The sequence below is a fragment of the Oryx dammah genome, unplaced genomic scaffold (genome assembly GCF_014754425.2).
Source record: "Oryx dammah isolate SB20612 unplaced genomic scaffold, SCBI_Odam_1.1 HiC_scaffold_20, whole genome shotgun sequence".
Lineage (NCBI taxonomy): Eukaryota > Metazoa > Chordata > Mammalia > Artiodactyla > Bovidae > Oryx > Oryx dammah.
Window position 1 is genome coordinate 60796512 of NW_024070204.1, and position 16117 is coordinate 60812628.

The 16117-nt window shown below is 36.6% G+C and overlaps 1 protein-coding gene across 1 annotated transcript; it reads left to right on the forward strand.

Moving 5' to 3' along the window:
- The first annotated feature begins 295 nt into the window (after positions 1-295).
- CENPH (centromere protein H) lies at positions 296-15958 on the forward strand. The gene is made up of 9 exons (XM_040262652.1): positions 296-543; positions 2212-2267; positions 7140-7188; positions 7584-7658; positions 9624-9680; positions 11722-11785; positions 12115-12166; positions 14423-14586; positions 15242-15958. The coding sequence occupies exons 1-9, from the start codon at positions 419-421 to the stop codon at positions 15332-15334; spliced, it is 735 nt and encodes a 244-aa protein (XP_040118586.1). The 5' UTR covers positions 296-418; the 3' UTR covers positions 15335-15958.
- The last annotated feature ends 159 nt before the right edge of the window (positions 15959-16117 follow it).

Consider the following 16117-nt stretch of genomic DNA (forward strand, 5'->3'; position numbering starts at 1 on the left):
GAAGACTCATTGGAAAACTCCCTGATGCTGGGAAAGGCTGAGGGCAGAAGAAGAGGGCGTCAGAGGATGAGAAAGCTGGATGGCATCACCCAGGCAATGAACTTGAATTTGGGCCAACTCTAGGAGACGGTGGGGGACAGGGAGGCCTGGCGTGCTGCAGTCCATGGGGTCGCAAAGAGTCGGACACGACTGGGCGACTGAACAACAATTTTAAATTACTAGAGCGGGAATAAAAGAAGGCACAGCCGCAACCATGGCAACCAGAGACGGGGAGGAAGGGGCGGGGCCATGAGGCGGAAGGGGTGTGGCCGCACGCGAAGACCCTCCGGCTGGTTCCGGGTATCAATTTTGTGGCGGGAAAAGCGGCCCGTTCTGTGGTAGGTCCGCTAGTCCTGAATCGTAGCTCTTCGCGCCCGGAATGGAGACGCAGTCCGAGGAGCAAGCCGTCACCAAGCCTGAGGACTCCGGAGGGGAAGGCGGGCCGCCGCAGGTCGCCGGCGCGGAGGCGGCGCGTCCGGAGGACCGCATGACCCTGCTGCTCAGGTTGTACCCTCTGACCCACTGGGCAGGAGCCAAGTGGGAGTCTTGGCCAAGAGCTCCCCTCTTTGCCGAAAATGTCTAGGGTTCGAATTCGTTGTCGATCGCTTAATGGCTGGTGACTAGAGCGTTCACATAAGCTCTTTACGCCCCTTTCTTCGTCTTGGAAAAGAGAGGGAAAATGACAGCTTCCTAGCTAAGTTGCTGTGGGAATTAAAAGAGATATTATGGGGTCAGCGTTTGGCAAAGGGCCTACGGAGCTATAATTAACATCGCCTTTCTTACCCACTCATGCCCTGCGGTCCTGATTTTCAACCCCTTTGTGGGTTGCATCCAAGCCCAGATTTATACTGGAGGGAGGTTTCTCTGCCCTTCTTTGTTATAGCTATGACCCTTTTCAATCCAGAAGCTGCGTGTTAATACACGCACTTAGGAATAAATGCCCCAAGAGGTCCTGGCCACCAAACGCTATTCTCTCACAAAAGGCCACCTGACTCAACCGGTGAACAGCATTTAGTAAAAAAAAAAAAAAGGCAGCAGGAACTCTAGGGGTGACATAATAGCCCACTTCCCATTCCTTGACCTTTGACCAAGTGTATGGGCTTGCCTTCATCTTTTTGTTCTCAGAAAATGCTGATGAACACTACTCGCTGACATGGAAAGACAATCTTTTGTGTAAAAGTCTTTGAGACACTTGAATGAATAAATTAAAAATCCCTTTCTACCTACAATATGAAATAATAAAATATTAAAGATATAACATCTCCTTTTCCATCTCAGCTAAAAGTGAATTATTGTTTGTGTGTCATAAAATGCTGTCTTAAACTCTTAAGAAATTGCTCTTTTCATTTGGAATTTTAAAATAGGGAACTTAATGCTGCGAAGCTTTAAAATTTTGTCTAATGTTCCTTAGCTACTTAACTAGATCTCAGAGTCACAAAACAAACTCAGAACTGGAGGATTACCAGGTAAATGTAAAACATCTAGTAAGTAGTTATCATTTTACCCACAGCTCTTCTACCCATTTTTTGTGTGATTTTTAAGTAAGTAGAGTCATAGGATGACTAAGAAACTATATAAATTACTTATTTATCCAAGGATTAGTACCTTTGATATTTTTCTGTATCTCTTAAGAATGTGTCAATCTGTAATGCATTACTGTGTTTGAGAGTTTACCACTTTAATCTATTTCTTTGTGTAGTGTTCTCTTTAAGCTGTATTTCAGTGTGGGCCATTAAAAATAAATTTAAAAATCAAATTTTTAACTTTTCCTTACAGATGCTGTTTCCCTACTGTATTTCATTTTGTGTATTTTTCTGAGGCATAACATCTTGTATGCCTATTTTAAATAAAATGAGGCCAACTTGGAAGATCTTTTTTTAAAATATATATTTACTTATTTAGCTGTGCCAAGTTTAGTTGCCGTGTGTGGGAGGGAGCTTTCATTGCAGCATGTGGGATCTAGTTTCCCAACCAGGGATTGAACCTGGGCCCCTTGCATTGGGAGCACTGAGTCTTAACCGCTGGACCACCAGGAAAGTCCCTGTAAGATTTCAATGCTGTTTATTTATACTCATTTTGTTGCATCAGATTCCAAAAAAGATGAGTTGATTTATTATATAGTAATGAATAAAACCTCAGTAATTATATAACTCTCCTCTTATCTGTTTTCAGGCTAAGAGCACAGACGAAACAACAACTCTTGGAATATAAGTCAATGGTTGATGCACGTAAGGATTTCCATTTTCAAATAAGGTTTTGTGAGTTTGATGATGAACAGTACTCCAGGGAAAAGATCAATTTTACAATTATTTATCGAGGGAAGAAGGGGTGTTAGGAATTCAGGAAAATTAAGTTCTATTGATTGGAAATTCCTGTGGGCTTAGCTACCATCAACAACTTGAACATTAAGTTAGGAGATTAGATGATTGTTGAACAAGTGATCTGAGACCTATACTTTGAGAAACACTGGATTAATGACATGAGAGCAGAAGGGAGACAGGCATAAAAGTGTGATTGACAATTTTCAATTCTATATAAAAAATTTTAACTTATCTTTTACAATTATTAATCCAAAAATCTCAGGGCCAAGAGAGTAGTTAAATGATGGGTTTAGTCATCTTAAGTAATAACCACCTAACACCACCTGATTTATTATAAGCCCGTGGGTCACAAAGATAGATTTTGGTTACTTTTTCTTTCTCTATGAAATAAACTTATAGAATAAAACCAAATAGTACACTGTGTTGAATCAAGAATTGTGGAGAAGCCTAGGCACCTCATAGATGTTTTAGTTACTTCCCTGAGTCCATGTTTGAACCTCAATAATTTTTGCGCTCTGTTCAAGCTCACTTTAAGGCCACAGATCAGAAGGCATTTCTGGTGTGTTTTCCAACCCCATTCTAGGGTTTCTAAAATCATCTTATGCAAAAAACAGAACAAAAGAAAACAAAACCTTAAAAAAAGATGGCCCCCAGCCTCTCTTCTACTTACTATAGCTGGTAAACATAGGAGTTAGGAAGTGAATCAGACCTTACTGGCTCTAAAGTCATGTCCCTTTTGTAATATCAATAATGCCTATATAAGAGTATATATTATCTATAAAGTACTTATATTTATATATATATATATATGTATATAACAATCACTTTGCTGTATACCTGAAACTAACACAACATTGTAAATCAACTATAATTCAATTAAAAAATGCTTACCTCAAAGATGATCAGTAGGTCACTGTCCTTCCCCTGGAGGAATTAATGGTGTCCTTCTTTCCAAAGCCTATGTTCCTTGTATTAAACAAATTACATTTATCTTAGAGATGAGAAGTAGGACTTGTCTAATCCTTTTACTGGCATGAGAGCCCACATATTATATAAAAAAGTATAACTGATCTTAGACAATGAGGTGTAGGGGAAAAGCTATTCAAAACTTGAACCATTGAGGAATTATCTCTAGTGGTAATCATGCAATCATAGTTGAATGAATGGTGGATGCTAGGAATAGAGATATGGTGTTGAACAAGGCTGACTTTATCCTCATGGAGCTTAAATTCTGTGTAGCAAAACTGGTAAGCAAAGAGATGTGAGATAATTATGAGGTGAGGTAAATGTGATGAAGGAAATAATGGTATGATAAGAGGGAAGGACTACTTTAGATACAGTAATCAGAGATGGATTCTTCAAGAAGATGACCTTAGAGCTAAAATTCAAGTGATAAGAATCTGCCTCCTCATGCAGTTCTTGTTTGCCCTGTATAGCTAATTTTGAAGGAGTTATGACATCTAAAAACTTGAGTAGAGTTAATAGTCTGCACTTCAGAATTTCTGCAGCTAAAGGAGAGGACCGATTGTTATGGCTTCCTGGTGGTTCAGATGGTAAAGAATCTGCCTGCAGTGCAGGAGACCTGGGTTCGAACCCTAGATTGGGAAGATGCCATGGAGAAGGGAATGGCAACCCACTCCAGTGTTCTTGACTGGAGCATTCCATGGACAGAGGGCTTAGTCCATGGGGTCAAAAAGAATGGGACATGAGTGAGCCACTAACACACACATAAGAAGTTAGGTTTTAGTTTTGAAGAGAAGATAGGTACCTAAAATTGATTAGTGTTTACCACTAAAAAATACTAAGACTTTATTGCTTGAAGGCTTTTTTTTTTTTTTTTTTTTACAATAAGTACATCTATTTTAAGGGTATGATTTGATGAGTTTTTTATTGTAGATGTTGTAAAGATTTATTTATTTTTTGGCTGTGGTGAGTCTTCATCGCTGCATGCTGGCTTTCTCAAGTTGCAGCAAGTGGGGGCTCATCTCTAGTTGTGGTGTGCAAGCTTCTCATTGCAGCAGCTTTTCTTGTTTCAAAGCATGGATTCTAGGTGCACGGGCTTCAGTCGTTGCAGCGCGTGGGCTCGGTAGTTGTGGCTCCTGGGCTCTAGAGCGTAGGCTAAATAATTGTGGCACACAGGTTTAGTTGCTCCACATGTGGGATCCTCTCGAACCAGGGTTCAGACCGGTATCCCTTGCCTTACAAGGTGGATTCTTAACCACTGGATCACCTGGGAAGCCCAATTTGATGAGTTTTGACAAATGTATACATCTCTTTAATCAAGCTCACCACTAAAATCAAAGATGTAAACATTTCTACAGAAACTCACAGAAGATGAACTTATTTGATATGTGACTAGTACAACTAACTAATTTCACTTTAGTTTTACTTTAGTTGTACTACTCACATGTCAAATGGTTCAGCCACAATGTGGCTGGTGGCTACCATATTGAACAGTGCAGATAGTAAGCATTTCATTTATCATAGAACAGTGCTTTTGAACAGCATTTGATGTAAATGTATTTATATGGTAGGTTTTTTTTTTTTCAACATCTTTCTTTTGTGACTTAATTCATGCAACAGAATTCACCATTTTAAAACTTACAGTTCAGTAACTTTTAGTATTATTTACAATGTTGTGTAACCATTACCACTATCTAATTGCAGAACATTTGCATTACTCTGTAAAGAAACCCCAAACCTGTCAGCAGTCACTCCCAAAGGGTCTGGCTACTTTTTGTACAGTGCAGCAATTTTGTGATTCATCCATGCTCTTTTGTTTCAGTAATTCATTCCTTTTTATTGTGAAGTACTTTTTATGATGACTGTACCACAATTTGTTAATCCATTTACCTGTTGATGAACATTTGAATTGTTTCCAGTGTTTGCCCCTCATAAATAAAGCTGCTATGGCCAGTTGTCATTTGTATATCTTTTTGTGGACATTTACTTTCATTTCTCTTGGTTAAATACCTAAAAGTGAAATTTCAAGGTGATAAGTGTATGTTTAACTTTTTAAGAAACTACCAAACTGCTAAAATAATTATACCATTATGGCAGATTCCTCCCCAGCAGTGTATGAGGTTTCCAGTTGCTCAGTATCTTCTCCAAAACTTCATACTGTCAGTCTTTTTAAATTTTAGCCATTTTAGTAAGTATGTAGTGATATATTTTATGTGGTTTTAATTTTTATTTCCCTAATAACTGATATTGTGATCATCTTTTCATGTCTTATTGGTAGTTTACTTTTTGAAGTGTCCTTTCAAATCTTTGCCCATTTTTAGTTAGATTGTTAGTCTTACTGAGTTTGAGTTTTAATTAAAAATGAAAATATATATTTTCTTAAACATTCACTTCTTTCAAAAAATACAGTCCTGTTTCAGATGAGTAAATATATATATGTGTGTGTACATATATATATGTATATATATATGGCAGAAATTTTCTCCTAGTTTGTTGCTTTTTTATTTTCTTAACAGCATCTTTTCAGGAGCAGAAGGCATACATTATTATGAAGTGTTGTTTTTCACTGTTTTTCTTTTGTGGTTTGCGGTTTTTGAGTTCTGTCTAAGAAACCGACTATTTCAAGGTTGCAAAGGTTTTCTCCTATGTTTGTTCTAGAAGTCTTAAAATTTTAAGTTTAACATTCAGTACTGTGATTCTTTTGGGGTTAAGTTTTGGGTATAGTGTAAGCTAAGGAAGGGTCAAGGTTCATTTTTTTTCATGTGTAACCCATTGTATATGTGTAGGTCTATTTCTGGACTTTTTCTTCTGTTCCTTTGAGGAACTTGTCTATCTTTACAATGGTGCCACACTGTTTGGATTACTGTAGCTTTATAGTAAGTCTTGATTATCAGCTACTATAAGTCCTTCAAGTTCATTCTTTGTCAAAATTGTTTTGACTATTCTTGGTCCTTTATTTTTCTATATGCATTTTAAAATCAACTTGTCAATTTCTGGAATTTTGAGTGGGACTATGGTAGCTCAGCTGGTAAAGAATCCACCTGCACTGCAGGAGACCCCAGTTCGATCCCTGGGTCAGGAAGATCCCCTGGAGAAGGGCATGACAACACACTCTAGTATTTTTGCCTGGAGAATCCCCATGGAGGAGCCTGGTGGGCTATGGTCCATGGGGTCACAAAGAGTCAAACCCGACTGAGCAACTAAGCACAACACAGCATATAGATCAGTATGGGTGAATTTGTTACATTAGCCATGATTCTCCCAGTACATGTAGGTAGTATATCTTTCTGTTTTACTGTTTGATAGTGTTTAGTATAGAGGTCATATATACATGTATTTTGTTAAATTTATCCTTAATTATTTTGTGTTTTTGGATGTAATTCTACATATATTTAAAATTTTTTATATATAGACATAGTTTCTATTTTTTTACATTGATCTTGATTTTTTTACTCTCTTTTTCTATCATTCTAATCTGTGCTGTCTAATATGTTAGTCACTAGCTCCATGTGACCACTGAACACTTGAAATATGGTCATTCCTCATTGAGAAGGACTAAATGTAAAATACAAACAGAAGAAAAGATTGTGAACTATTTCAACAGTAATTCCAAATTGCTTAAAGTGACAATATTTTGGATCTACTGGGGTAAATAAGCTATACTAAAATTAATTTCACTTGTTTCTTTACTTTTGTAATGTGGAAACTAGAAATTTAAAATTACATATTTGGTTTGCATTTGTGGCTCACATTATATTTTTGTTGGACAACGCTTTTATGAAATATTACTAACTTCAAAAATTTATTTATTTGTAGATGAAAAAAAGACTCCAGAACAAATCATGCAGGAAAAGCAAATTGAAGCGTATGTCATATTTTAAAATTTTAGTTGTGGTTTGTACAGATTTAATAATATTATCCATCTTATAATATTTTCTTTCTTTTTCCTTTCTTTGTTTTTCCACGTAATTTGTCATGCACATGTTGAGAAGTTACTGATGTGGGATGTCGACTTACATGCACGAGTGAGCTATCACATTAGCACTCTCGGCATCTGCCCCACTTTAACAAGATATTTATCAAAGTAACTCAGTGACAGTCAAGTTACCAAATCTGGAAATGTCAGTGTGGGATCCTGTAGAATACTATTATTTAGATAACAGGCATTTTACTTTCTTCAAAGATTTACTTTATACCTTTATTCCAGTAGTTACTTTATCTGACATTGCTGACACTCTTTGGTTCATGCTTCTTTGGCAGTAAAATTGAAGAACTAGAAAATGAAGTTGAAGAGGCAAAAATGGCTTTTGAAATGAAAAAGCTTGCGTTAGACAGGTAATTATTACATTTTAAGTATGCTCAAGGTGGGCTGTGTGTGTGCTAAGTCGCTTCAGTCATGTCCAGCTCTTTGCAACCCTATGGACTGTAGCCCACCAGGCTCCTCTGTCCATGGGATTCTCCAGGCAAGAACACTGGAGCAGGTTGCCATGCCCTCCTTCAGGGGATCTTCTTGAGCCAGAGATTGAACTGGAGTCTCTTATGTCTCCTGCTTTGGCAGGTGGGTTCTTTACCACTAGTCTGAATTAATCAAAATGATGATTAGTTGATGGTCCCACAAATTTTGAGCCCTGAGAGAAAAGTTACATCATTAATGTTTTCATTTGAAGAAGTTACATAAGACAGTGTTAATAAGAAAATGTCAATGAAGACAATAGAAGTGTGAGGTTAAATCACATTTGGTGTTGGAAAGGATTATACGATTTATTTTTGGTTGTGCTAGGTCTTAGTCGTGGCACGAGGAATCTTTAGTTGCAGCATGTGGGATTTAGTTCCCCAGCCAGGAATTGAACCCAGGCCCCTGCATTGCGAGCTTGGAATCTTAGCTACTGGGCCACCAGGGAAGTCTCATATTTATTCCGGTAACTCTTAATGGAGTAAAGGAATTGTCATTGAGTTTAAATGTATTTTTAATTTTAGACTTTGCATCTATATTTTAGAATTCATTCACCAAATATTTGAGTGCTTACTGTGTCAGAGCTTTGTGCTGGATGCTGGTATACAGCTGTCAGTAAGACAAACGTAGTCTCTATTATAGATTTATGATCTGAATTAATAATCTCAATCCAATGAATGACTCTAATAGTTTTTCCCTTGTATTTCTGACCTTCCCAGATACATTTACTTACATTTAATTGAAAATAGTTAAAGTCCTTTTAATTACTTCTGGCAGTGAAATTTTTTCCCTCATTTAATGTGCTGGCTCAGTATATAGATGATATTTTTTGACTAAGATCAGAGCTATTAAGATATCCTCTTTAATGAAATGACTAATATTGCTGAGCTTATTACCTTTCTATTATCCCTTATTTACTAGCTATTGAATTTAAAAACAAATTATAGTGCTTGCTTATACATAGACATATTTTAAAGTTTATAGTTGAGTATGGCCTTGTATTCCCTAACTCTACCTAATTTGAGCCTGCTGATCTGTATGCCTTTTTTTCTTCTTCCAGTTTTATTGAGATATAATTGAAATACAGCAGTGTATAAGTTTGGGCCTCCCTGGCAGCTCAGTGGCAAAGAATCCGCCAGCCAATGCAGGAGACATGGGTTTGATCCCTGGGTCAGGAAGATCCCCTGGAGAAAGGAAATGGTAACCCACTCCAGTATTCTTGCCTGGAAAATCTCATAGACAGAGGAGCCTGGCAGGCTACAGTCTATGGGGTCACAAAAGAGTCGGACACAACTTAGCGGCTAAACAATAACTGTCTAAGTTTAAGGTGTAGAGCATGTTTTGACTTACATGCATCCTGAAATGATCATCATAGGAGGTTTAGTGAACATCAACTATATCATATAGATACAAAATTTAAAAAATAGAAAAAAAAATTTTTTCTTGTGGTGAGAATTCTTAATCTCTTAACTTTCATATGTAGCTTATAGCAGTGTTAATTGTATTTTATCATATTGTACATCACATTTTGTAGTGCCTTATTGCTTCTTCCCAGCCCTGCACCTAGGTGGATGGTTTGGAGAGCAAGTTCAGGCAGGGTGTCAGGTCAGCTTAGCCCCTCTGCCTGGCCATGCACAATCACATGTAACAGCCCCATCCCTCTTGGTGGTACTTCGTGTTTCTATGACTGACTTATCAAATTATTTCCCATATAATACTGTTTAAAAACTTACTTTTGTTTTATGTTACATTTAAACAGAAATGAATCTTTGCTGTATTTTTAAATATTCTTTTCACTGTACCATAAATGTTATCCATGTTTTATAATGGAGTTTTTTCCTCTATAGGATGCAACTTTCAACTGCACTTAAAAAACACCTGGAGAAGGTTGATATCAAGACTAGGTATGTTTTTTTTGTTTTATGTTTTCTGGATTTGGTAAGGATGGCAGTAAGGGAGATCGCATAATGATTAGTTCCATGAATTTTTTTTTTTTAATTATCTATCACTGTTGACCACCTTTATCTGGGAAATAAGAAAAGTAGGCTCGTCTCATCCTTCCAAACTTTATAGTCCTACTGACATCCTGTTCCAAATGGATGGGACCCTGAGGTTTTACCCCGATGATCTAGAATTTTGAAGGAAGCTTTTGAAAGTTAACTTTTGTTTGATACTTACTGTAAGACAAGAACAATGCTATCTCATTTAAGCCAACAATAACCCAATGAGATAGGAAATATACTCCTCATTTTTCATGGGCAGAAATGAGTAACTTATATAACTTGCCAAGGAATATAAAATAAAGACTCTGGCATTCAAGGTCACCTGTAATCCGATCCTAAGACAGGAAGCTGGCAACCCACATATAACAAGCCTCCCAAAGGATGGTGGCACTAAGAAATATGAGAACCACTCTTCTTGCCCAGTCTTATTTCTGCCCTTTTACTCCGGCTGTACCAAACTGCTTGTTAGGTATTCTTCGTAATTACACTTGACCCTGGAACAGCATGGGTTTGAACTGTTTGAGTCCACTTCTATGCAGGTGTTTTGTGTGTTTTTTTTTCAATAAATATAGTACCTGTATTTTCATTTTACAGATCTTCAAGTATGGGGGAAAGTTTGTATTTATTTAGAGGTCACAGTATGTGGAATCAATGAACTAGGGTTTGATCCAGACTGTTTCAGGTTTCTGTCCTTGGGTGAGCCATTTAATTCCTGTTTTTGAGGCAGTGCTGTGGACTGTGTGGACAGTTGGTAACTCTTAACCACCCACTCTACCTGCACTGTTCAAGGATCAGGTGTACTTTAACATCCTTTAAGACTCAGGGTTTCCTTGTTCTATACCCTTTCCACAACTCTTATACCATCCATTACTGATTCTAATGAAGTCATAACGATGGTTGTGGATTTATTTTTCTCCCCCATAAGATTCTTTCCTCTTTGAAAACAGGTACTGTGTTTTATTCTATTTTATAATTTTGGTGCGTGGCACAATCTTGACATGAGGTAGTCTCTCAGAAATACTTGTTGAAGAAATGGGGAATAAGAGCAGTTGATTCAGTGAAACTGTTGTGTCTGATATAGTTAGATACATATCATTATACATTTGTCAAAATGCATAGGATGTACACCACCAAGAGTGAACCCTAATACAAACTATGGGCTTCGGATGATGATAATGTGTCAGTGTAGGTTCATCATTTATAACAGATGGGCTACTCTGGTGGGGGAGGCTGTGCAAGTGTGGGGCCACAGGGTGTACAGGTTTCCCTTCCACTTGGTTTTGCCCAGAACCTAAAACTGGTCTAAAAACTAACATCTAGGGACTTCCCTAGTAGAACAGTGACTAAGAATTTGCACTCCCAATGCAGGGGCCCGGGTTTGATCTTTGGTCAGGGACCTAGATCCCATGTGCTAAAGGTCCCACATGCTGCAATGAGGATGGAAGATCCTGTGTACTGAAACTAAGACCCAGCACAGCCAAATTAATGAATTTTTAAAAAATCCTAAAGTCCGTTTCCAAAAAAAAACTATGTATTAGCAAGTTAGGGTATTTTTCTCCCTAAGTATGAGATTTTTAGAAATGTTCTGGGGACTTCCTTTGTGATCCAGTAGTTAAGACTCTGTGTTTTCACTGCAGAAGACATTGGTTCGATCCTTGGTCAGGGAACTAAGCTCCTGCATGCTATGGGGGTATGGCCAAGAAAAAAAAGAAATGTTCCTACATGCTTAAATTTGATATTCTTTATTATCTATGAACAAAAAGTTTTCTAGGGAAATGCATCAGAAATTTAGTTTACCCCAAACTTTTCTAGACTTATTTTGTTAAACAATGACTATACTGAAGTGTACATTGGATATAATGAAAAAATATATATACTAACTGATTTCTTAATCAATGAAAATTTTTAAACTTAATAAATCATATTTTTTATTCCTTTTCAGTGTGCTCGTGAATAACATGAAACAAATATTAAATTTGAATAAACTAATAATGAAATCACAGCAGGTAATTTTGAACATAAAGCTGCTTATGCATTCTCATGATTTCAGTAACACATTCTTGCTGGTAACTGTATGTGACTAAATAGGATTGCCCAAAGACTGGTATGTTTGGAATTCAGTATCCTTAAGTTTTCTCTCTTTTCATAGTTCCATTATTTCTGACTAATTATCTACTTATCATTTAAGCTACTCTTTCTTTCCCTTTTGTTGTGTAAAAATAGAGGAATTGAAAACTGAAGCTCTAGAAAATATGAATAGATAAAATTCAATGATTTAAATATTATAGGTGTGTTCTTAGGTTATGTGCCTTAATCTTTTTATTTCTAATAACAGGAAACTTGGGATTTGGAGGAAAAATTGCTTGATGTTAGAAAGAAGAGATTGCGTATGTAGAACACTTTTTGGCTCTTTTTTTCGAGAACACATTTTTCACTTAATACGAAGATCTCCCAATCACTGAAAATTTTTTTAATTTTCAGATTTTCTTAAAACTTTGGACCTGGCAATTTAAAGAGTAGTATATAGAGTGCAATTTGCTTGATCTATTGTTTTAGAACTTTGAATCACAAAGATTAATACATTCTCAGTGGGGGGAAAATATCAAGTAATACAGAAAAGTATAATGTGAAAGCCATACCTCCTTCTTGTGTGACCACAATTAGATATACATCATTTCAAGCCTTTTTCCACACCCACATAAACATTTATATATATAATTTTTTTACTTATTTATTTTATTTTTTGGCTGCTTTGTGAGTTTTCACTAACTGTGGTGAGCAGAGGCTATACACTTTGTTGCAGCACTTCACTTCTTATTGTGGTGGCTTCTCTTGTGGTGGAGCACAGGCTCTAGGTGTGAACGCTTCAGGAGCTGTAGCACACAGGCTCAGTACTTGTGGCACTGGGGCTCCATGACATGTGGAATCCTCCCAGACCTGGGGTCGAACCCATGTCCGCTCCATGGCAAGCAGATTCCTGGGGAAGTCCATATATAATTTTATTTTTTTTTGGTACATAATTTTTAAATGATCACTTGATACGTATGGTTCTATAGTTTAACTTAACATGAGATAGCTTTTTGCATTGAAATTATTGAAATGTTTTATTGAAATCTATTTCAGAGAGAACTAAGGCTAGTTCTACATATTCTCTATAAAGAATTTGAAAACAAAAATATACATTAAAATTTTTTTATTTTATCAAGAGATGATCTTCAGTGCTTTTTATTTATAAAATTGGCATAATTTTATTCTGTATTATTCCTTTTTTCGTTTAACAGTTACAGGCATGATTTATTATTTTAAAATACTATGTATATTTGCTTTTTAAAAGTTATTCATCTATTTTTATTATTTTTGGCTGTGCTGGGTCTTCACCGCTGCACGGGCTTTTCCCGAGTTGCAGCAAGCGAGGGCTACTCTTGGTTGCTGTGCCGGTTCTCACTGCAGTGGCCTCTTTTGTGGCGCAGAGCCTCTAGGGCACAGGGGCCCCAGGGGCTTTGGCACTTGGGCTCTAGAGCACAGATTCAATAGTTGTGGCACATGGACTTATTTTCTTCCACGGCACGTGGGATCTTCCTGCATCAGGGATCGAACTCTTGTCTCCTGCATTGGCAGGTGGATTCTTTACCACTGAGCTACGAGGGAAGCCCCTAGATTTGCCTTTTGTAAGTAATCTCAGGGTCAGAAGTAGTCCTGTCACCTGTCTAATCTCCCTTTGGCTTTTTTTCCATTGCATTCCAACCTGCTTTTGATACATCAGTGTCAAAGAACTGAGCTCCTGAGATATACCCATTTATATTTTTAAATACTGTCTGTCCCCAACTTATGATGTTTCAGCTTACAATTTTTTTACTTTACGATGATATGCATTCAGTAGAAACTGAATTCAGATTTTGAATTTTGCTTTTTTCCTGGGCTCATTATAGTCTTTCATGTGATGCCAGGCAGCGGCAGCCACGTGATCATGAGAGTAAACCACCAATACAACTATTATATTTTTCACTTTTAGTATTCAATAAATTACATGAGATATTTAATACATTGTTATAAAGTAGGCTTTGTGTTAGGAGGTTTTGCCCAATTGCAGGCTAATGTAAGTGTTCTGAGCATGTTTAAGGCAGGCTAGACTAGGCTGTGATGTTTGGTGGATTAGGTACATTTTTGACTTAGGATATTTTCAACTGAAGATGAAAGGAAGATCTCTAGTATAATTCTCAAAATATTTCAGGAACAACAACAAAAAAATGGTTGATGATATTTATCCCTGGAGAAAATTTATTAAAATGTAATTATTGTAGATTAAGGGGGAGAGTGTTTCCTTGCGTATGTCACTTATTTTTTCGGCAACCCAGAGGAAGCCCTCTGAGATGATGCCTCGGCAGACATTCATAGACAGTGTCACTGCCACGCATGCACACTTGGGCGTCTCACAGAGGCCTTGCTAGGGGTGCAGTTAGAATGCTGGTGTTTTGCACCAGAGGAATCATTTTCATGTCAGAATGGAACTGCAACCTAAAATGCATATTAAAAATTTTCCCTTGACTGAAATAATCAGGAACTATTCTGCTTCAGAAGTTTTCAAGATTCTTGTTTATAGGAGTTGTTATATATAGTATATTGCTTTATTTTTAACCGAACAGAATTAAAACAAGCTTCAGAAAGAAAGCTTTCAGAAATACAGACTGAAAAGAACAAACAGAAAGATGATTTGGATAGTATGGAAAATTCAGACAAAATAAAGACCATACAACAAAAACTGGAGACAGAGATACAGATTACTACAGTTATTCAACATGTGTTCCAGGTAATATTTATATAAAGTAGAAAGGGGGGTAAATAACTTTTTAAAAGTGATTAATTCTATTATTTTCAGGCTTCATATTTTTATATATATAACTGAATTAACTCAGTATCATTGAGCTGCAGTTTTTCAAAGAATAATGTCCAGAATTTTCATTAATTATAACCTTAATCAGTCCTCCATTGCCTACCATAAAAATAATCTTCACCTTTGTCAAAGTCTTGGAACTTTGCAAGAGCTGAGAATTAAGCTCTTTTACCTCTTGTCAAAATGCATATTACTTACAATTTAATTGCTTTTCACTGTAGAAATGCAAAATGAACTCTGAACCATAACTGTCATCTTTTTCCTTTAGGAAATACTGCAAATATCCTTCCTTAAGAGGTAAAAACTATCTACAAAACCTGGCAAAGCAGAAAAATTGTTATAAACATTGTCAATATTTCCCTAGTGTTATGGCAATCAAGGTTGAAGCCTTATTGAAAACAGAAATAAAGATACAAGAATGCATTTACTATTTTTTCCCATCATCACAGAGTAAATGTTCACACCTAGTTCTGTAAATATTTGATAAGTGAAAGACAATTTTTAAAAAATTGATAAATTTTTAAAACTGCTGAGAACTTTTAATTTTAAAACTTTTTTTTTTTAATTACAGAACCTCATTTTGGGGAGTAAAGTCAACTGGGCAGAGGATCCTGCCCTCAAGGAAACTGTTCTGCAGCTTGAGAAGAATCTCACAATGATCTAATAGGAATTCTAGTTTGACATTTTTTGTTTCTGTTTTTAATGTCATTTAAATAGAAATGTCAAGTGAAATGCTTTTCAGTGTTTTTGGAACGATTCTAATACTACGATTTTTTTTTTTAGCTTGAGTTAAGTGTTACATGGAATCTATTGTTTTAAATATAATAAAGTGACTGGGATAGTCTAAATCTGAAAATCAGCCTTGGAAGGGTCCCAAAAGACATCTAGTCCAGCATTCTACTGAATATGGACATTTTTTCTACAACATTCCTGGAAATCCCAGCTCTCATTTGCAATACTTCTGTGTATTTGTTTGTCAACAAAATATTAGAAAGTTAGAACAGCATATCCACACACATCTTTGGTTTTTTTTTTCAACTGTCAATTGTATTTTATTCAGATAAATCTCATTTTAGTTCAATGCACTACAGATTTTTTTTTTTTTGCCTTTTAAAAAAAATTGAGAGGACTTCCCTGGTGATCCAGTGGCTGAGACTCCATGCTCCCAGTGCAGGGGGCCGAGTTCAGTTCCTGGTCAGGGAACTACATCCCACATAGCTGCAGTGAAGAATGTGCATGCCACAGCTGAAAATCCCACATGTGGCAACTAAGACCAGGTGCAGCCAAATAAGCAGATTTTGTAAAAAAAATTTAAAACTTGAGATATAATTGATACATAACACTGTGTAAGTTTAAGATGTACAACATTGTTGATCTGACCACCATTAGCTAACATCTTTATCATGTCACATAATTATCATTTCTTTATCATTATCTTCTTGGGGCT

What these genes read in the sequence shown, in the direction of transcription:
- CENPH (XM_040262652.1), top strand. Translation starts at nt 419, where the DNA reads ATGGAGACGCAGTCCGAGGAGCAAGCCGTCACCAAGCCTGAGGACTCC. An exon ending in TAAGTCAATGGTTGATGCAC is followed by an intron (nt 2,268 to 7,139) that starts GTAAGGATTTCC and finishes ATTTATTTGTAG; the next exon opens with ATGAAAAAAAGACTCCAGAA. An exon ending in TGTTAGAAAGAAGAGATTGC is followed by an intron (nt 12,167 to 14,422) that starts GTATGTAGAACA and finishes TTAACCGAACAG; the next exon opens with AATTAAAACAAGCTTCAGAA.